The 23,227-nt window shown below is 40.7% G+C and overlaps 1 protein-coding gene across 4 annotated transcripts in view; it reads left to right on the top strand.

Annotated features, from left to right (window-relative positions):
• The window catches only part of SEMA5A (semaphorin 5A), a 508,567-nt gene that overhangs the window by 148,564 nt on the left and 336,776 nt on the right, over window positions 1-23,227 (top strand). For all 4 annotated transcript variants that reach the window (XM_034959729.2, XM_034959730.2, XM_034959727.2 and 1 more), the window contains exon 3: window positions 16,792-16,992. In XM_034959729.2, coding sequence (XP_034815620.2) covers window positions 16,869-16,992 — 124 coding nt within the window. In that variant the 5' untranslated portion in view covers window positions 16,792-16,868. The remainder of the gene's footprint in view (window positions 1-16,791; window positions 16,993-23,227) is intronic.

Here is a 23,227-nt window from a genome sequence, read left to right as displayed (position 1 = left end):
TTAAAAATGTCTGTGGGATTTGTGTTAATCAAGGATGGTGAGACAGCAGAGGCAGACATGATGGTCATGAAGAAAAGGTTTATGCTCACAGACTCTGTAAACAGGAGGCTCATAATGCTACACAGGGCCACGTGGGGAAGGACCAGGGAGGGTTGGGAGGCAGAAGAAAACCGAGGCTTGCAGAGCCTTGACTGGGGTTCTCTCTGTAAGGAGTGGGCAAGGCAGGGTGAGTACACTAAGTTTAGGATTTGAGAGTTTGAGTATTTTTGGTGGGTGCTGGGCTATGTGGTGTTCCCTACTGCTGTGGTAGTTGGCTCTGGGGTGCTTTAGGTAGGGGGAACATTAGCACATTGGGTGAGAATTTGATAAAGGAGATGGTTGAGAGTGTGGGCTCTGGCTTGGCTGGTTGGTAGGTATGCAGAGGTATCCTCTGGGGTGTTGTTTGCTGTCTTTATGAATATGCTAGCCCTAGGAGGGCCAGTCTCTCTAGAAACAAGGCTCCAAATGCCAGAGGATCAAGAATACAGAAATCAAGAAAATATACCCAGCACAAAATATCTGATGAATTCCTTTGGAGAATGTCCTAGAGGTGAAACCAACTAGGCAAAGTAGATAAATAATGTTAAGCTCTTAGGATGTATTTGTGTGTGTGTGTGTGTGTGTGCACGCGCATTAAATCAAAAGAGACCGTTCTGTTAAGCAGCCATACCAACCAACTGCCTCATGTTTGTGTTTTAAAACTCACAGTCATTAAAGTACTGCCTGATCCTACAAGTTGTAAACTAACTTTTTTCCAGACTTCTCATGTGGGTAGCTTCCTTCCACAACCTGTCATTTATTGTGATACACGGTATTAGTTACTAAACTAAATAGATCTGTCTGTGTGCCCCTGCAAGGAAGTGTCCTTAAACTGTGAGATTTGTGCTTGGGAAACATCTGACCTTCCAGAATGAAGTGTTTATTCCTTAAAGCACAGCCCCATCTCCTCCAGTTTCATCTCTGTGGTTAATGAACTGTCTCTTATGTTACTGTGGTCATAATCAAAGAGAACTGCAGGGATTTTCTTGAACAGTAAGATTAAGCAGAACATTTTTCCTCCTACATATGATGTTAGAGAAGGGACATCACTTTCATCTACTCACTCAACCAGAAATGTAATCTATTGCATACAGAGAAAAACATGTGTGCTACTTTTCCTATAACAAATTAACAGGTGTGTTCTATTTACCTAGCTACGGGGGCCACTTTGAGGACCAAAATGCAGTATGGCCAAGTCACAGTGGAAAGTGTCAATGACTATGTGCCTGAGCATTTCTTCTTGGTATAAGCAGAAAGCTTTGGATAATATAGTTTATCTGATGCAGCTGATAAAACCAATTTCATTTCCTTAGGTACAAGTGACTTTTTTCCCTCCAGGTAAACTGAGTCTAGCAAGTAAGAGGTAGCAGGTTCCAGTTTTAGGAATGGCTATCATTGACTTACAGGCTACACCTGTACACCACACATTCTGAACATAACTTTTTTTTGGCCCAACTTTACATGAGAATAACAAAGATTTCACGTTCAGTTTGGAGAACACTTATGGAAAGAAGACCTCTGCTTTATGAAGGTTTATATCTTCACACCTCCCATTCTTTGAACCAGTTTTTCTTTTCCGTACTGCAGCAATGGTTCCCTCCATGGTTTTCTGCTGTCTTATACCTGGCAAGTCAACCCTGAACTGGATCTAAATATGTGCATTGAAGTCCTGTCTCACTGGTTAACCCATAAAACTAATCTTACCTCCTTCCTTTAAATGTAAATATTTTGCTCATTTTAAATTACCAAATTAATAAATGCATATTGTTGAAAATTTAATATAGAATTATATTTTTAAAAATTTTCCTACGACTTAGGAATAACCACAATTTTCTTGGCACTTACAAACATTAAAAAAAATTAGTTTATTTTAGTCAAACATTGGAGTTTTTGTTCTCTATTTTTAATCTATAGATAAATAAATGTCTACACTTTATTTTTTTCCACTCACATCATTATTGAATTTATAAACTCAGTATATAGAGTTTTACTACATTGGCTTAATAAGCTGTATAATATTTAATAGTATGCATGTGCCATACTACTTATAACTTTGGTCTTTTCAAACAAAAATGCATTTGCTACCTCCATTCTTGGTACATTCTATCTTGAGACTTTATTTCATTTCTCTGCCAAAAGTGTGGTCTCTTTATTTCCACTTCGTTGACATGATTCCCACACTTCCAAAACCTGCCTGCTCCCCCACCTCCTCCCAGATCAACCTGGGGCTTCTTTCCATGACTTGTTATTGCTCGGTTGGTTGTTATGTTCATTCCATAAATATTAGGTACTTTCTACGTGCAAGGAACTTTGGTGGGCAGTGAGTGGCCACAGTAACAAGCAGGCCAGGCTCTGGTCTTGTGGCTTTAGTGTACAGCAGGGACACCGTATCCCACATCACAGGAAGCCAGACTCCACGGCAGGGCCTGCTGAGGGCCATGGAGGCAATGGTGTGTCCTGAGCATGCTTCCTGGAGGCTTCCTTGCTTCTCACATGGTAAATGGTTACCACTCTTGGGGGAGCTGGTGTTTGGTTTGGACCTCAGAGAATGGATAAGGTTCTAAAGTGGACATGGGGAAGTGTGTTCCAGGCAGAAGGGTGGAAGTGGGAAAGTGTGGGGCCTAAGAAGGACTGTGGGTGACCTCATTCCACTGGGGGCTTGATCCTGGGGAATACCTCTGTTGTTCATACCACACTTATTCATATTCACAGTAGCACTACTGTGAAGCTTCCTTTTACTTTTCCTTGCACATTTACTTTTATCAAATTCAAAATATTGTTTAATTGTGCTTGTTTTTTAATTGGCGATAAATATTGATTTACTATATTATTCTTTTTTCTCTCAACGTTCTTATTTCTAATATTTACGTTGCATATAGCTGTTGTCCATCCATTTTCACTGTGATATAAGAGACCATGAAAATTTGCATTCTCTCAATGGACACCTGTATTATTTCTAATTTTTTGCTATTATGAACAATGCTGCTATGAGCATTCTTTTATAGATTTCTTGGGCAGATGTTGAATTTTCCTAAGGCTAAGGCAGCACATTCTCACTGTTCTTATTAAACACTGAACTGGTTTTATTGTCTTTTTTTAGGAAGACACTAATTTGGTTGTTAGACATGTCTTTCCTACAAGATTTATAAAGCATTTTTCTTTTTATTAAATAGCCTTTATTTGTTTATAATTGTCAAAATTTTTTAGTGCTTCCCAATTGCCAGTAAGTGGTCTAAGTTCTTTCAAATTAACTCATATAATTTTAAGCTATGGTTTTTATCTCCATATTACAGGGCATGGGAACTGAAGCATAAGGTTAATGGTGGAGCGAAGATTTGAACCCAGGTGATCTGGATCCAGAGTCTGTGCTCCTAGTATCTATGCAAGGCTGCCTCTCCTAAACTAGCATTGGAGGCAGGGCGGATCGCTGGTACTTTGTAGGCTGAGGAACACCGTAGATGGTTCTCACTCTTTTGGACTGAAAAAGGAGACAGTCAGGCATCCAGCAACAGTACTTAACCTCTTCAGTATTTAGGAGCTACTTACCAAATGGATGCAATCTGTCATTCACTTTTCTGGCTTTATATTTAGGATGGGATCATTTTTGTATTTTCATTAACATATTTCCCATCACATAGGTTTTAATATTTTGAAATACAGAAGTGAACACACTTGGGGGTTACTTTTCCACCATGGAGACCTTTATTGTAATGTCCTCTATGACCTCTCCACATTTCAGGCTAATGAACTGAAGGATGAGATACCGTATGTTCACAGCATGTGAGATTTTATAGCATCGCATATGTGCTAATCATTAGATGCTTTAGGGGAAGCTAATTCTGTATTGACTTTGTATTCCTAAGTTTCACCTAATAGGCTGACTGTGAACTAACTTGTACTTTTCCATAGCAGTGCTCCTGAAACTTGCCGTAAGCACTACTCAATGGCTAAAATAAAGTGGATGATTCATTGCCTTTATTTAGTAGAAGGTATCTTGGCCTTCATAGTGAGTTTATCCATCACTTGGACAATGACTATCTTGGTTTCTGGCCTTTCCACTACCTAGTCAATCAGTTGATAATATTTATATGGGTCATACTGTGTCCTAGGCCCTGGGGATAGCGAGAGAACAAAATAAAATCTGTCCTCCAGTTACTTGTATTCCAGTGTGTTAAACAGGACTCACACAAGGACATCAACTGACTATCATAATCTAAGTCCTGTTATTCCTCCCATGCAAGCATACATATCCAATATCACTGAAATGACTGAGGACAAGGACTCTGGAAACTATTTTGTTGTCATTGAGCTCACCAATATATTTTATTCTGTCCCATTACTGAAGCTTCCCCACCTCAATTTACCTTCTTTGAAGGTACTGAATATACCTGTATCTTATGAAATATTTTTATTTATTTATTTATTTACTTGTATATACCTAAGATGTACAACATGTTATTTTGATATACATACAGCACATTAAAAGGAGAAGCTGTGAAAATTATAGATCCTTTAAATCAATTTCATATAATAGGATGTAAAAAAATTCCCAAACTCAAAAATGTATCAGTCAAGCAATTTTAAGTAGTTTTAAGTGATGTGAAGAAGACAAAATAATAATGGAGTCTAATAGTGGAGTAAAAGGGAGGTACTTTAGCCTGCCTGGCCAGGGAGGCTTTCCTGTAGAGGTGGCATTTTAGTAAAACCTGAATAGTGAGAAGGGACCTTGGGAGAATATAGAAAAAATCTAGGATCTAAGGCCCAGCAAGCGCCATCTGCAAGGTGATGAGCTTGGTGGGTTTCAAGACCAGAAAGCAGTTCCATGCACACGCGTGCATGTGCATATGTGTGTGTGCATGTGTGTAGCGGGAGCACAGGGAACAGGAAGGCTGGAGATCATGTAGAAATAGGGAGGTGGCCATGGAGGAGGGTTTGTTGGTGGGGGTCAGGATCTTGCATTTTAGGGAGGTTGCAAAGAGATCTACTGGAAATTTTTGAACAGGGAAAAATTACTTAATCAGATGAGCTCTTTACAAAGATTTATCTGTATGCAACACAGAAAATGGACTTTTGAGGGGCATGAATGAAAAACACCAAGGCAAATTAGAATAGCTTCTGCTAAATCCAGGTGAGAGAGGAAGGTGCTTGAGGTGGGATTGCAGTAGCAGATGGGAGAGAAGGGGACAGGGGTGCGGTATACATTTTTTGAGTAAGTAGTGACGGGATTTGCTTATGGTTTAGTGTGTTGTGTGGGGGAATTAGAGCAATCCAAAATGACTCCAGCTGTGATGGCAAAGACTCAGCCAGGAAGTAGACTGGGGAAGGGGGACCACCAGTGTTTTGCTTGATCCCGGTTAGTTGGGAGGCAATTCTTTGTCTCAGGTAGAGATGAAGAGGCAGATGGAAGTTGCAGTTTCAGGCACAGGTTGAAGGTGATATGTACACTTATATTCACCAGCCGATAAATGTTATTTAAGTCATGGGACTGAATGAGCCCATCCTGCCCCTCTGCCCCTGCCTCAAGGACAGGAGGGCACATGACACGGACAAAGCCATTGTGTCATTTGCTGGATTAAATCCTGGTCAGTGAGGTCTCTGGTCCCAGGGTCAGTGAATGATGCTGCAGCTAGTTACTTAGTGAAATTTTCCTCTCTAAGAAAACACATTTTCAGGCCCGACAAGAAGTTAGTTGGTAGGAATAAATCATCAGTTTATTTCTTCAGCTGGATGACCTGTGTGTCTAGCCTGACTCCTAATCCTTAGTCAATAGACAATCTTTGTAGAAGTGAGAGGACAGCAAGATGACCCTGGGTTTTAGGGCCAGGGACTTACCTGTGAAAATTTTACTTCTTCCATTTGGAAATGGGACCTCCTTGAGTCCTGTCTCCACATCTGCAAAATGGCAAAGGAATGAGAACACTTATCTTACAGGTCTATTTCAGGAAACCTGTAAAACATGTTTGAGTAGTGTACATAACCTACTTTGGATTTTTTGCATCTTTTTATTGTCTAGTTAGTGAAATCTTTGATTTTTATATGATATGTCTTGGTAATTTTTCTTTTAGGATGGATTTCTTATTTTTATTTTTAATATACTAATGGTGATTAGTGCTCTAGAGGTCTGACTTTTTTTTTTTTGAGACCAAAGATTGTGACAAACTCCAATTAACTCAAAGGTATCAGCATTGACATGTCTAGTACATCGGATTTAAAAGGTTTCATCAGATATACACCGTGTTATTCCTGACTAAAATCTGAAAACATCAGATCAGAAGCCTTTCCGCTAAATAGTTTATCTAAGTTTATTAGCAGTCTATTTACTGTAAATTTATCTGATAATATTTTAAGGTATTTGTATTTCTTAACATAAAATTATTAATTCAGTAAGTTTCTTTCTGGTGTGAATTATAATATCCTCCTTTTTTGTCCTTTGACATTTCAAGTGGTTCCAGTGAATTATCTGTGCTGGAATAACTTATCTGACCCCCTCAGGGTTCATACATTTGGTGATATCTTCCGTCTGCTTTCATGTTTCCAGGTCCAGGGGACCCCCCTTTTTTTAAGTCTGTCTGGCTATAGTAATCCCTTCATCCCTTTGACCATTAATTGGAAAATTATGACATTTAGAAAGGACATTTTTCAAAACCATGGGAATCTTTATATTTGGACCAGATGTTAAGAGAATTTTAAAAGAGGGATAAAACATCTGTGACAATGAATGGCAGAGTCATAGAAGAAAAGGGAACTTGGATAGCATTTTAATGGAAGTGCTAATATTGTAAAGAGGTACAGAGGTAAGGTAGAGAGGCACATGTGGATTTGCATTCTTTTTCTCCATCAATCCACTTCTCAGGTGTTGATTGTTTTTCTGCACTATGTCCAGTACTATCTGGAGACTGAGTTTTTAACAGCCTTGTTTTAGGAGGAGGCAGATACACAGGTAATTGTAGTTTGGGATGATAAAGGCTGTAACAGGAATAAGAATCAACGTACAGTGGGGCCAGATAGGGACGAGAGAAAAGTGGGAAAAAATTCATAGAAGGCTCCATAGAAGTGATGCTTAAGGGTTGGGATTAGCAGCAAGGAAACTCAACAACAACAACAAAAATGGCTGAAATTGCAGAGGTAAGAAATACAGGAGGTTGGTCAGGACAGAGAGGAGGGCATGGATTCCAGAGGAGGGCATGGGTTCTAAATGTGGGTAAGGGAAGGATTGTCAAGACACTCACAAAAAGGAGTGAGTTTTGGCAAGATGGAGGAGGAGGGAATGGTGGGTATCCCTTGAGCTCTGAGTTGGCTGTCTGAGTGATGGTGTAGTTAGCTATGAGAGGAAGCAGACGCAAGGGAGACAGCTGATGAAGACAGATAATGAGGCCTGCTTTAGAGCAGTTACACTGGCTTTTATATGTAAATACCCCTATTTTGATGTATGAGTCTAGATTATATACAGAGGTTGGGGAGAGGATCTAGATTTGAGAGTCACCAGTTTTTAGAGACCATGTGAAATCACATGGGTTTGAAGAAAAGGGCCTCTGAGAACGTGTAGATGGAGAAAACAATGAACATTCAGAAGAGGTTGGAGTGTACTTTCATTCGAGGAGAATGCCAGATGTGAAATAAATGCAGAGAGATTGGGGAGTTACAGAATCCAGGGCAGACAGGATGTCAGGAGATATTCAAGGAAAGGTCAGTGGTCACAAAGGCCATGGAGATATCTAGTTACATAAGCTTCCTGGATTTCACAAGCAGGAAGTAATCAGTGATGTTGACCAGACTGATGACAGTAGAAGGGTATCGTCTTTTCTTCCCACTGTGGTAGCATTGCTTTTCTGTGTTGGCATAGACTCCACATCTTGCAGTGGACGAGAGAGAAAATGGTGCTCCCTTCTTTTTTTTCTTTCTTTCTTTCTTTCTTTTTTTTTTTTTGAGACGGAGCCTCGCTGTGTCACCCAGGCTGGAGTGCAGTGGTGAGATCTCAGCTCACTGCAAGCTCCGCCTCCCAGGTTCATGCCATTCTCCTGCCTCAGCCTCCAGGGTAGCTGGGACTGCAGGTGCCCGCTACCACGCCCGGCTAATTTTTTGTATTTTTAGTAGAGATGGGCTTTCACTGTGTTAGCCAGGATGGTCTTGATCTTCTGACCTCATGATCCGCCCACCTCGGCCTCCCAAAGTGCAGGGATTACAGGCGTGAGCCACCACGCGCGGCCTATAACTGGAATATTTTAGTGTGTCCACATGAATTTTCTGCCCCGAGGAAACTACGTAAATTCTTTAGAAATTGCCAAGGTAGTTACATTGCCTTGAAAGCCCATTATTTAAGTACTTTTTTCTTTTTCTTTTTTTTTTTTTCTTAGAAAGGACTTTTGTTGCTTTAGCTGACACAGAAGTAGATTGAATGAACTTTCACTTAGTTTTAAAACCTGCTGACAGATAAAATTAATATTGCCTTTGTGTAAATAATAATTTTATCTAATGGACTTCATTTATTTTTATCGTTCCTCCAGGCGATCTGGAGCTAAACAAGGGGAAGAAGACAAAAGTATAATAACAATTCCCTTTGAAGGGAGATATAAAAGAAGGTCACTGGAGCCGAACCATTATTGAAATGTATAAAATAGTTTAATGTTTGCTTTTTTCCATTTTATATCATGAGGTCCTTTTATATAGCCATAAAATTCCATCTCCTCTGAGTTCAGATATGATGAAAATCTGTGGGTAACAAAGCCATCTTCTTCGACTACCTGAAGGTGGCAGTGAGTAGTGTTTCTGGAGTTAAGGGTGGTCCGTGTTTCAGTAAGACATTCCTAAAGATGTTTCCCTAATTCATTTATGACAAACTTCTTTCAGCTGAAACTTGGCAATCAAGACACATGGGTTAACATAATATAAAAGAGATCTTGTTTCTTTAAAAGTGCACTATAAAAATTGAAGAGATGTGATATATTTGTGGAACATCCTGATTCCCCTTATGGGCTCAATGTAATAAGAAGAAACCTTTAATTTCACTGTATTTCCCAAATAATAAAATGTTCAGTTATTGTTTTTGAAAAAGATTAGAAGAATCTATTTACTTGAACATTGCATTAACTTAAGTTTATTGTTTTATTGATTCTTCATTTAATTCCATTTCCTGCACTGTACCTAGAATATCTGATACAACAGCAAGAAAAGAGCATAGATTCATTTAATACATTCCTTCTAGGCCTGAACACACCATGGGCTTTGATTCTCCTGGATTGTTTATTCCTGTTTCATTGAACATTCTACTTGAACCTCTTTAAAGATCACTGTCTCTATATTCCCCCATTCAGGAGGATTTCTTCCTTCTTTGTTTCTGACGACTTTGCTTCTATTCCTACTTCTATTTCATAAATATAAAAAGAGCTTTTTCTTTGTTTGACTACTCTGAGCTGTGATCTGGGAGTAGTGGGGCTAGCGTCCTCTTCATCCTCGATCCTATCTTGGAAAGCTGTACCTTGTCCACCAAAAAAATCCTTCATTATGGCTGGATTAATACAGATTAAGGATACCCCGAAGACACTGCCCGTTTTCATGCCTTAGGTTCATCCCTGATTATATTCACTAGAGACAAGACTATGCTCCTGGTCTGGGGGTGATTCAGGTCATGTGACCTTGTGGCCATAAGTATGTGGTTTCAGAAGCCTGAGCAGAGAGCTCGGGCTGTAGAATATAAGCAGCCAGAAGGTAGCAGGACCCATCCTGATGTGGCCTGTCACTGCACCTTTGATCTCACATGCACTGTTTAATCTCTCTGAGCCCATAGCCTTCTCAGCTACAAAGAGGGAAGAGAGACTAGATGATTTATCTTTCCTCGTTCACCTTCTAAATTCTGGGAGTCCTTGACTCATTTCTTGTCTCAGATGTATCAAGGGCCTAAGCCACCTCACAATGGTCTCACTCAGTGGCAGGGGATGGGTGGATTATAAATGGTCCATAGGACACTAGCTCTGTTTTCTCAGGTTCATTCAGGCAGCCAATTCAGCATGTTGGAGCACATGCACTTGGCGTCGGAACTATGTGTAGATTGTTTACAATAAAAGAGAGAAGCAAAACTTAATCAAGACTTAGAAACACAAAAGGTCTGGGTCTCTCCAAGGCAACCTTTCACGTGGAAGCAGTGGTGTGGCAGGCACTCTAACGTCCCATCTGGGTTTCCGGAAAGGAGCTGCCGCTGTGGCTGGTGTCAGCCGCCATGGTGTGACCACGGAAGACAGTCTGCACCAGGAGCAGTGGGAGGACTAGACAGATGAGGGGCTCATGAAATCAGCAAGAGTGCAGATGTGACTACTGAGTGTGCAAGGCTGCCTCTGAGGAACCTGGCAAGGTGAGAGGGACCACAGGGAAGGTCTTGCAGTGTGAATAGTGGAGACAGATTAAGAAGGAGCTAATTCTCAGCTATTCCTCTAAAAGCATGATTTTTTTTTGAAAGGCAGAAGCTGAATACTGAGTTTTTCAATACGCAGAACTATTTACTGGGCAGCAGCTGACAATCATGCACTGGACCCCATCTTTGGCTCTGTCAGGGTGTGTAGGGCATGGCTTCAGGGTTGTTTTGTTTGCTGGAATGATTCTTTAGTATTTCTGCATTCAGTCTGGAAGGCGACTCTAGTTTCTGTGTGAGCAGTTCATCTGATCCCCTAAAACAGGGCTAAGAAATGGAAAGAACAAATGCAAAAACAAACGTTTGAAAAGCACGTTCCAGCCGGGGGTGGTGGCTCATGCCTGTAATCCCAGCACTTTGGGAGGCTGAGGCGGGCAGATCACGAGGTCATGAGTTCAAGACTAGCCTGACCAACATGGTGAAACCCTGTCTCTACTAAAAAAACAAAAATTAGCCAGGTGTGGTGGTGTGTGCCTGTAATCCCAGCTACTCAAGAGGCTGAGGCAGGAGAATTGCTTGAACCCGGGAGGCGGAGGTTGCAGTGAGCCGAGATCACGCCGTTGCACTCCAGCCTGGGCAACAGAACTAGACTGGACTCTGTCTCAAAAAAAAAAAAAAAAAGCGCTTTCCAACTCCTTCTCCTGCAAATCCTGGATGTTTTGTTTTTTTACATTATGACAATCTGTAACTGTTCCTAATTAAGAGACACACATGCAGCAATCGCTTCAGCCTTTTGGTACTAAGGATTGTCCTGCTGTGGCATGCATGGGACAGGACTTCCTGAGACATCTCTGAGGCCACCTCACTGGGTCAGCTCACTCACCTGACTCCTTTGTCCTCTTGCCAAAGCAAGTCTCTAATGCCGTCAAGTAGGGGATGGGCGCAGGAGGGTTTTGTGGACTCTCTGGACTATACCAACAGATTAGGCTATATCCATCTTTATGATAGGCCTATAGCTCAGAAGAAACCCAGCCTCCTCTGAAAAGAACATTAAGCTTATGTTGGATCTGTTTTTACTAATAACTGGTTAGACACTGTTCCCTAAGCAAAACGCCTCATGGAAGCTTTTATTCCTTTGATTTCTTTTTTTTCTGACAGCAATTTTTTTTCCTAAAAGGAGCAGTTATTTTCTGTCCCCAAAGCCTATTCAGTTTCAGTTGTAGCGTGGGAGTGAATGAGAAATGTTATTTATTGCACAAACACTTCTATACAGAGTTGCACTTATTTAGATCGAGCTTATAGAGATATCCTCCTACATCTGGAAAATAAAAGGAAGTTTAGGGGTTTCAGGGGTTTTGAAGTAGACGCACCAAAAATGCTTAAATGTTGTCTCCCAAATTGGCTTTCTAGAATAAATCTTCATATTGGCAAATTCATTTGTTTCATATTAACTCACGTAATATATTTTTATTTTTCTAGAGTTGGTTGAATGATGATAGAACTTTGATCCTTTGAAAATTCCTTCATAATGTATTTCCCAAATGTAGCACATAGTTATAATTAACAGGAATTTCATATATTTTGAAATTTTGCCTGAATGACTCAACACAAATTTAGTTTGGTGTTTTATATAAGCATATTTTGAATAATCTTTCAAGTCATGGCAGCTTGTTTAACTTCCAAAGAGGGAAGTTATCTATGTATGTATGCATATGCAGATGTATGTATGCATCTGTCTGTCTGTCTGTCTGTCTGTCTATCTATCTATCTGTATCTATCTATCTATCTATCTATCTATCTATCTATGTATGTATGTATGTATCTATCTATCTATCTATCTATCTATCTATCTATCTATCTATCTATCTATCTATCTATAGCAGAGGTTCTCAACCAGGGGCAATTTGACATTGTCTGGAGACAATTTTGGTTGGTGCAAAGTTGGTGGTGGGAGGGGAGTGTTACTAGCTCTAGTAGGTACAGGCCAGGGATGCTGCTAAATTCATAGAATAGCCCAGAACACGGAATTATATGACTAAAATATCAATAGTGCTGAGCTTGAGCACTAAAAGCCCTGGTATAAATGTGTTCCTCCTACACCACTGAGAGGCAAGAGCTCCATGATTCAGTGGAATATGGACCTGCTGAGTCCAGGAAGGAGGGACCTGCTATTTAGAGCTGAGTCTATTTAGAGTAAAAGCCTCTTCAAGGAGTTAGTCTTCCATGGTAAGTTGCTTAAAAAAGCCCACGTCTCTGCATGAAGACTATGAATGCCCTTTCCTGTCACCTTACTGTAATGACAGTTTACAGTACCTTTAGTTTAAGAAAAAGGTAATATGTTGTAGTCTGAAAATTATAAACCTCAAAAAATTACCTGTTCTCATTAAATGTTCTTTCCTAACATGACAAACATGTCATTTCAGCTCATCACCCTTGAACTACATGTTCCATTTTAGCTGCTCATTCTCTATATGTGTCATTTCCCCTCTTCTCTAATTGTCGCTTTCCAAATCCCAAGGAAAGAGCATTTCAGACACTTGGGTTATTTTTCTCTTCCTTTCATTCAGGTGGCAAAGATGTTAGGGCTTCTAACGTCAAGTCTGTTAAGATCAGAGTGGAGGGCATATTGTAAATAAAGGACAGTTGCGGTCACAAGCAGGTCTGGATGATGCCCTTCATCGGTAGCAGAAGGGGAATCTATGTTGGCTTAGATGTGCATGTTGAAAAACTATGTGTAAGAAAAGAATGTGCTCTTAGTCCCTAGTTGATTTGCACTCATTCTTGGAGATAATGACAGGGCAGTGCTCCAACCCATCTCCATGATGGCTTGCTGCTCTGTGAGAGTGGACTTATCATTGATATGGCTCTGGGTGGCTGTTGGGTGCCAGGCATGGGTGTGAGTGCTTGGCACCATGCTTACTGCAGAGCTAGCATGTATTGAGGACTGATTGCCACTTCATCATCCTTCCCATTTTATCTTTATCATTGCTGATCTGTTTTGATGTGGGACTGTGATAATTTACCTGAACTGATATGGGTGCCCCAAACCTCCTTGCTTTTAACAGAATGAAATCACATCTAAAGCACCTCTAACAAGTGCTATTTTATTTTGAAATACATCATTTGATAACATTTCATATGTTAAGTCTCAGATCAGGAAGCTCAGAAAAGATAGGCTACTTCATCTTGTTACCTTTGGACTGGAGTTCTAAAGCAGACACCAGTTTTGCACACTGTAACTCCTTTTCAAAAGTGAAACTCATAGTTTTAATGTTATAATCCAGGGACAATGAGCATTTTCTCATCCATTGTCCATTACAGTGCTCTGTGCTTGGGCAGGGATTGTGGGCTGGTGGACAGATGAGCCTCTGGCTCTCTGTTTTCCTCCCTAGCCCATCCCCACCTTCATGCTCAGCATCTCTTGTTCCTATAGAAGCTATACTCTTCCCTTGTCTTGATTTGCAGTCCCATTACCTGTTTCTCTGCCCAACCTGAATGTTTTGGTCAATGGGAATGTTGTAGAATTCCTTCCATTCTTAAGGACCTCAACCTTCTGCCTGCTCTGAAGTTCTTGGTCCTGGTGACTCTGTACTTGGCTTCCTTATATCAACTCCATGGTTGCTGCTTATCGATGCAATAGGCCTTACCTCATGCTTCTTGGTTCCTTTGCAAATTCATACATGCATAGAGCTGAGTATGCAGTTGTCACTCAGTAAATATTGAGTGGGTGAGAGACTCTAAACTCAGCTGGACCTTCAGGTTTCTGGTCAGGTTTATTCATATTGAGCCAACTTCCATGAAATTAACCCTTAATTTTTCTACTCTTCAATTTCAAAATTTCAATTATCATGTCTTTTCCTTCCTCCCCATTTGTTCAACTCAAAAAATACAGACTGTGAAATTTGACACACCCTCAAATCTATGTTTTATTTATCTTGAAATCTCACCATTTGTTCAGGTGGTAAGCACTCCTTTTTAAAGAAGGCCTCTTTCTTTTCTTTCACTTTCTTTCCTGGGACCCTAATAGCTTTTCACCTCAGTTTTCTCTGGATTTTCTTCCAGTTCCTCTCTCTTTTATGTATTCGTTTATTTATTATTATTATTTAGAGACAAAGTCTTGCTCTGTTGCCTAGGCAGGAGTCCAGTGGCACATTCTTAGCTCTCTGCAGACTTGAGCTTCTGGACTAATGCAATCCTCCTACTTCAGCCACCCAAGTAGCTAAGACTACAGACACACACAACTATGCCTGGCTAATTTTTATTTTTATTTTTTGTAGAGATGAAATCTCATTATATTTCCCAGGTTGGTCTCGAACTCCTGACCTCAGGTGATCCACCCGCCTCAGCCTCCCAAAGTGCTAGGATTACAGGCATGAGCCACCATGCCTGGCCAGGTGTCTGAAACTTGATGTGCACACACACACACACACACACACACACACACACACACAAAATGATTCTAATCTCATCTAAACAAAATCCATCTGCTGTTTATCCTATTAAAATGAATGGCATCACTATCCTTGAAGTCACTTACATTATCTGTCTTAAGTCCATCTGTGTCTCTTTGCTCTGTGTTCCCCAAATGTAGCAGATTATAACAACCACTCTTTTATTACATTTTGCATTTGTGGGGTCAGGAATTTGGGCAGGGTTCAACTGAGAGATTCTTTTGCTCTCATAGTATCTACTGAAATTACTCAATGGGTTTCAGCTTTACTCATGGCTGGAGAGTTGAGCTCATGTGTGACCCATCAACTGTAGCACCTAAATGTGTTCTCTCTAGCATGGCCATCTCAGGGTAGTTGGACTTCTGACCTAGTGTCTCAGTGTCTTAAAGAATGTGTTCTAAGCTACAGGATGTAGCAACTGCCAGGCTTTTAGGTCCTGGGCTTGGAAACTAGCACAACATGACTTCTGTTGTATTAAAATGAGCAGAGCGAGCAGAGCCGTCCCTGAGCCAACCCAGATTCCAGGTGGAGAACATAGATCCAGCTCTCAATGGGAGGAATGCCCGAATCTGTGGCCATCTCTAATTTGCCGTAGTTTCCATTACCCACAGTTATTGTGTACTATGTTTGCCTTTTGATTCACATTGAAACCCTCAAAGTCACTGCTTCATTTATTTCTCTTCTTAACAATTGTAATGGCTTCAAATTGACTTCTCCATTTCTATGCTCTCATCTGCCTAGTTTCCTAGGTACACTATTGTGATAATGGTCTTATTAATATTAATAAGATCTTCTAACATTAATGTACTATGGTAGCTTGTTGCCTGAAAATAAAGACCTCACACCTTAGTGTAGTTTGCTTTCCATATCTTAACCTACTCTGTAAGCTCTTCCCAATACTTCCCTTTAAACTTCCTAGATCGAGTACAGCACACCATTCCTAAAACACGTTGCGTACCTCTTCCTCTTGCCCCTCCAATGTGCCTTTTCATCCTCTTCCCTGGGGATGGAACGTCCTTCCAGAAACCTCCATCTGTTGAAATCCTCTTTATCCTCCAGCATTACACTCAGATTTGAGCCCCTGCATGGACCCGTTCATAGATCCTTCTCTGTAGCAGTCGTACTCTCCCTTGACTCCCACAGCACTCCTGTTCTTTTTGAGGTTTGCTAACAGCTTGGATTATAGTTATTTTTACAGGCCTGTATTACTTTAATGCTTGTTAATCATTTAAATTGTTCATAATCTTTAAAGTTTCCCAGCATAGTACTTTTATTTCACCCAGTAGGTGCTCGATATAGATTTTATTTGATTCACACTTGATCTCTAGCCAGATATTTTGCAGGCAGATTATCTACAATTTTAAAAGGTTATCCTGCATCACTAAATACAGAATTTAGCAAATCGTGATGATTTTTTAAAGTTGGGTAGCATAATATTCATCAATTTATTAGTAAAAGACAATGGCTGTGGCCTTCTTAAAACTAAATATTTTAAATGTTAAAAAGGGATGGGCAGGTATTTGTAGGGTTTCCACATATAGACCTGTGTTTGCGCAAGGGGTTAGGACAGGTGACCAGGGGAAATCCGGCCAATCCCAACTATTAATCTGCATTCCTTAGGAGTGAGTGTGACGACAGTACAGCTTAAGCTTGAGCATTTGTCGTTTAAAACAAATGGGCTATGTCATGCAATTATTGGGAGAATGAGAGGTCTGTATTGAGATACACGCACTCACGCATGCATTCATACACACACACGACCTGGGATATGACTAGAAAAATATGCTGCTCTAAGCCCTCCAAGCTGTCCTCTATCTCCACAAAGTGTAACCTTAAAGTTAGTGAGGAAGTTTTACCAGAAGACCACCCACTAGAAAACGAACTCACAGTCATCTGATTCTTCTCTTTTGTGTGTTTTAGGCACTTTCCACACATGAGGAGAAGAAGAGCTTCTGTTTAGAAGACACGTGCCCAGAGTCAGAGGCCCCTTGCCCACCATGAAGGGAACCTGTGTTATAGCATGGCTGTTCTCAAGCCTGGGGCTGTGGAGACTCGCCCACCCAGAGGCCCAGGGTACGACTCAGTGCCAGAGAGCCGAGCATCCAGTCATCTCCTATAAAGGTAAGGGACCAGCACGCACTGATTGCAAAGCCGTCATCTAAATGCACATTCTGTGTTTAGCGATAGAAGATAACAGAGCATCACGAATGCTGTATAATCCAGTGACTCTTGTTTTAGACATAGTTTAAAATAAAGGTAAAACTACAAAAGCCTCTATCATTAGAATTTCATATCCAGAAACTGATTACCACCTCAAGAGGGATCTAAGACAGGGATTACCAAGGTAAAAAAATCTCATTATTTCTGGTCACCTTTATTTAACAGGTACTGCGGGCCTCCTAAGTGTTTGAACCAAAGGATAAAAATGTGACCATAAAAATAACAACAAAACCAAGGAAAGCCTAAAATTCTTCACTATGGCATTTTCCTGCAAAGCCTTAGTCTTGCCACAAACCTACCCCTTTGTTTCTATCTAGCATTGCATGGCAGCAGAATTGATTTAATGTCCCAAGTATCTCTATGGATTGGTAGGATTAAATAATTAATCTGTATATCCACTCATTTATTCTTTCATTCATTGAAATTTATTTAAGATCCTTCACACCCGGGGCACTCAAGCATTCAGAGTGGAAAAGAAAATAGACTCTATCCCTGTCCTCAAGGAATTATATTATCAGGCTAAATATGATGAATGAGACATTGTATTTCAGTAATTCATGCAACAAGTGGTTTTATATTTTGTTGTTTTTAAAACTTTGTATCAAACACTTTCAAATATCTACGGAAATAGAAAGAATAGTCTAAGGAGCACAAAAAAAGAAAGAATAGTCTAAGGAGCATGCAGCCCCACACTTATCAATTCATGGCCCATCCCCATCCTTTTTCATCTAAATTTCCACTCATGCTTCATCTCATACCCATTAAATTATTTTAGAGGAAATTAAAAAAAACAAATAATTTTATCCATCAGATTTCAGTTTATAATACTCAAAGATAAGGAATTCAGTACCATTATCACAGCAAACAAACAAACAAATAATAAATGATTTCATGACATCATCAAGCACCATTGAGAGATCTTTCATGGGTTCATAAATACTTCGGCATCTTTTGGCCAGTTAAGTCAAATCGAGATTTAAGTAAATTCCATACACTGCCATCGGTTGGTATATTTCTTGAGTCTCTTTTAATATTTTACTTTTATTTCACACCCTTTGCAAATTACAGAAGCCAAGTTCTTTGTCCTGGACACTTTCCCACAGTCTGGAGTTTGCTCATCGCATTCTGATTGTGTGCTTCAAATATTCCTCTTTCCAAAGATGTCTGTAAATTCCTAGTAATCTCAAGACACCTGCTGAGATCCAGGTTTGGATCTTTTTGTCTTGACCGTGTCATGGGTAGTGCAGCGTACTTCCTTCAGGAGGCAGAGCATATCCAGCTGGGAAATGATCAGTCATTGATGATCACGGCCTCAATCTACTGATTCATCCGTGGGTACAAAACTGGGATTTTCTCATTTTATTATTTTGCTCATTTAATGGTTAGAATACTTCTATATAAACTATCTTTCCTTCATCAACTCTTTACATATCCTGAAAGTACACCTTATGCAGGAAAGGCAAAATAAATGGTCCCCGCCCCCCATCAATTTATACTTTTATTTTTTTTTAAATACACAAGTAGGTTGGTTCTTTAACATCCCACAGGTCATTCATTTGTCATCCAAAGGGGATGAATAAGATGTTATGTTTGCCTTTTTCTTATTTTGATTATTATAATTATTATTACTACATGAATTTCAACATATTTGATGTATTTTAATCCATGTAGTTTACATCCTTGTACATGGTGAAATTATAGCATTTTAAGCCCAGAGTAGCCTCTTGAGAGCAGCTTCTGGACTCTTCTGACTCCATCCAAGTCATCTTTGAGAGCTTCTTTACTCTCTGGGTTGACAAGATGTTCCTATTCCTTTTACTTATTTCCTTCCACAGACCTGGGAATCACTCACTTCTGTATGCTTTGAGCACCAAAGGTGCCCACAGGTCTTCTCAGTGGACAGTGCTAAGAAAAGCATTTTTAAAACATACCATAAACTTCTCCTGATACTCCCAACTCATCTCCAGGACTCTAGGGTCTTTGTTAGCCTTTCCCATCTTAGTGTCTATTTCTTCGTTGCACAAAATCTCAAGTCTCTGCTGACCAACCTAATTATTTCTTTGCCTTTTTTCTTTAGTACACACTCAGTCATTTTAGAATAACAGCTTCATGCAAACCTAGTTGTTTTGGATTATTGAAAAATCTTTAAAATGACTTTTCTCTCTCTTTTTTTTTTTGTCCTCACGTATATATTTCACTGGAAAATTTTAGTGAAATTAGCAAAATTACTGCTTTAAAACCAGTAGAAATAATTTCTTTCTGCGTGGTTATGGCACCAACCCAAGACCCAGTTACTATCATTTGTTTAATTATTGAAGCAAAAGGTGTTCAAAGGAATCTAGCTTCGCTTCCTGTTTTCTTGATCCTATTCCAGAGCTCTTTCTGCATTTAGCTATTTACCTATATTTTATGGGTTAGGCTACTTTTGTAATAGAAGCAAAGCAACACACACACATACAAATATATATTTATGTTCTCTTTTCTTAGATGAAAGGTGGCAATTATATAGACTTGTTTCTGTGTAGCATTATTTTAACCTAATGATATATGCTGGAGCCTACTCTAGAAGAGTGTAGAGATTGATGTCATTCTTTTTTTTTTTTTTTTTCGGTAGCTACATAGCTTCCACTATGTGATGAGCCCTAACCTAATCAGAAACACCTTATTGAGAGATGCTTAGGTTATTTTCTGCCATTTGTGACCATGGATAGTGTTTCAGTGGGTAATGCCTCCTGTAAACATTATGTAATATTTTTGCAAGTGTACCGTTGAAAGAGATTATTCGAATTGGGATTTCTGGGCCAAAGGGTGAATGCATATGTCGTTTTGTAAATGTTGCCCAATTCTCTTTCATAGAGGTTGCACCACTTTGCATTCTAGTTGCCCTGGATATGAATACCTATTTCTCTGCCGCCTTTCCTGCAGAGTACACCATCAGGCTTTGGGATTTGGACCAAACTCAGTGCATAAATGGCATCTCAGTGTATTTTTATTTGCATGTTTTTAATTCGGAGTGAACCTTCAATGAACATTTAAGAGAAGCCTGTTGTGTACAGGGTTTTTACTAGATATTGAGGAGATCAAGAAGATGCTCAGTTCCTATTAAAAGGGTTTAGACTATTTTTAGGAATGTGAACCAAAAGGGCCATTGCGTAATATTCTGTGAAGGGTCCTAACAGGTGCCTGTGTTGGGTGCTGCAGAGCCTAGGGCAGGGGCTCTAAGCCCACATCCTGGGCTGTAGGACGGTGGTTGAGGAAGGTTTCTAGGATGAAGCCATGCCAGAACTGCATCCCAAGTGATTGTTAGAAGGTGTTTACAAAACTTATGAAAGGAGAGGTTTCCAGGGAGAGGAAAAGAGCAAGTGATAAGCCCTGAAGTGAGAGAGGGAGCATTGCGGGTCCTGGCAAGCCTCACGCACAGGAAGTCAGGACATCTTATTTTACGATATGGAGGAGGAGGTAGAGGGCATGAGGCTCACATGGCAAGTGGGGATTCGGAGGTGCCTGGCATTGGAAGTCATCTGAACAAGTTTATCCTCTATCTGGAGGATGACAAAATGCCGGCAGGGACAGCCCATTCTGAGGCTGCTACTGAGACCAAAGGGAGGAGAAACGGCATTAAGGGAAGGGAGGCAGAAATGTAGAGAAGAAGTAGATTCTGGAAATTGGAAAGGGGTGTGGTTGAGGATTCAGTAGATGCAGAGCAGGAGTGAGAAGGAAGCCCTGACTGCAATCCCCACATTCTTGGCTGTTGATTCCATATAGAATCAAGAAGAGAAAGCAGATAAGAGGGGTGTGGTGATTTTAGATGGAAAAGGCTGAGTTCCTGTGAGCCACCAGATGGAATTATCTAGTTGAGAGCAAGCCTTTCTGAGAACCAAGAATGGGGATATTTTCAAGAGGGCGATGTCCAGCAGAGCGTCAGATACTGCAGAGTGTTCAAGGCAGGTGTATGCCAGAAGGAAGAGTGACACACTTGTCCTGGTCTTCCTGGGACTTTCCTGGTTGCTTCTGTTCTGGGAAAGCCAGGACAGTTCGTCACTTTCTGAGAAATTCTGTCAGCAGTACTGTATTAGCTGCTTAGGGCTGCTGTAACAAATTACTGCACACTAGATGGCTTAAAACAACCTAATTGTCTCTTCTCACAGTTCTGGAGGCCAGAAGTCCAAAATTACGGTGTTTGCAGGTCTGTGTTCTCTCTGAAGTCTCTAGAGAAGAACCGATCTCTGCTTCCTCCTAGCTTCTCATGACTGTCAGCAATGTTTGGCATTCCTTCGCTCATGGACACATCACTCAGTCTCTTAGTCTGTAGTCTCATGGTATCCTCCCTCTGTGTCCCTGCCTTTTTGTCTTCTCTTTTTATAAGGACATGAGTCATGTTGAACTTAGGGCTAACCTTAATCCAGAATGACCTCATCTTAAACAATCTGTCTGCAAAGGTGCTGTTTCCAAATACGGTCACATTCAGAGATACCTGTGGTTAGGACTTCATTATATCTTTTGGGAGGACACATAAAAGGCAGCATTTATCAGAGCAGTTTCAGTGCAGAGTTGGGGGAAGAAACCAGATGGTGATATGTGTAGGGATATATCAAAGGTTAGGGACTAGATGATAGATATAAAAGGAGAGAATTCATGTCAGTCATGCAGGGGCGTAAGGGCAGGGAACAGCTTTTCAAAGAGCATGACTTAACCATCCTCAAATGGCGATGGGAAGGAATGAGGTGAAGGAAGAGGCTAAAGAGAGAGAAGAGAGGGGAGATGATTGTTTAAGCAGAGACCCCGGTGCTGTAGGAGGGCACAGCAACTGGGAACAGGTGCCCAGTAAAGTTATAGGAAGCCAATTCCACCTCCAGTGAGCCTGGAGGGCAGGAGGCCAAAGCACCCAGGATGCAGGAAAGCTTGTGGGTGGGGGTGGGTGCGGGAGAGGAAGGAGTTCCTGAAGATCTCTGTCTTGGCTGAAGAGGGGTAGGCAGGCCCCAGGCCAAGAGTACAGGGCCTTAGAAAGGAAGTGCTTCTCTGAGGAGGGAATAAAACTATTTTCCTCTCTCTCTGTCACACACACACACACACACACACACACACACACACACACACACACACACACACACACACACGATGTCTTGTGATGTTATGCACCCAGTCAGGCCTTGAAATGGCTCATGTTACAGCTGAACGAGTGGCCTCTGCGACTCCCCGTGAACACTTTTTTGTAAGGCACCATTCCAAGAAACTTTGAGAAAGTAGGATGAAACACTGACTAAGGGGAAATAAAGGGAGAACCGGATAATCTTGACTTAAAATCCTGATTTCCATGCACATAGTATTATGCACTGGAGGCATTCTGCATAGGATGCTACTGATGAAGGACTGGATGGTAACGGAACGTCTTCATGCAACTTAGCATGTTCTGTCAGAGTCTTGATCTGATTTACCTGGCTAGGCAGAAGATGCTGGTAGAATCTTTTTTTTTTTTTCCAGCCTCTGTGAAATATTTGCCACTGCAGGCTCCTCCTGTCTAGTGGAGTTCATTGCACAACACGCTTTAACAGCTTGCTATGTTTGCAAGGTTACTTGCCTGACTGTATGTTCTGGAATATTTAGCCCTGATCGTGCAGTGGCTGCTAAAACACCCTGACCCATTACAGATGCACCGTTCACACATATGTCCTTGTCATTTGTTTAAATGTCTATTCCAATAAAGAGGGGAAAAAGAGTGACCCTTCAAGACAGCATGTTTCTCAGCATGCTTACTGAGTCTCAAAACCATCTCTGAAATTAGTTTTAAATGTTTAATGTCTACTTAAGGCAATGTGCCATATTCTGCTTTTGTTTGTTTATTGATTAAAGTTTACTCAGTATGCTGGCTATTTAGAGAGCATGCTCCTGTTATAGGAACTGGTTTGTGGGAAGCAATTTCACATTATTCACAAAGAAAGACCACCAGTGATGTGAGTCATGCTGTACTTTGCGTGGGTCCTTCATATGACTGTTTTGGAGGCCTTTCTTCAGGGTGTTAGCTGGCAGCATTTAGCATTAATGCCTAAGATTACTCCTGCCTGCAGAATCAGGCAGGGCCCTATTGATTTCCATTCCCAGGTCCCAGCGATCTTTATCTTTAACTCCTTAATGTTCC

Source organism: Pan paniscus, chromosome 4, assembly GCF_029289425.2.
Source record: "Pan paniscus chromosome 4, NHGRI_mPanPan1-v2.0_pri, whole genome shotgun sequence".
NCBI lineage: Eukaryota > Metazoa > Chordata > Mammalia > Primates > Hominidae > Pan > Pan paniscus.
This window is presented reverse-complemented; position numbering and strand designations above follow the sequence as displayed.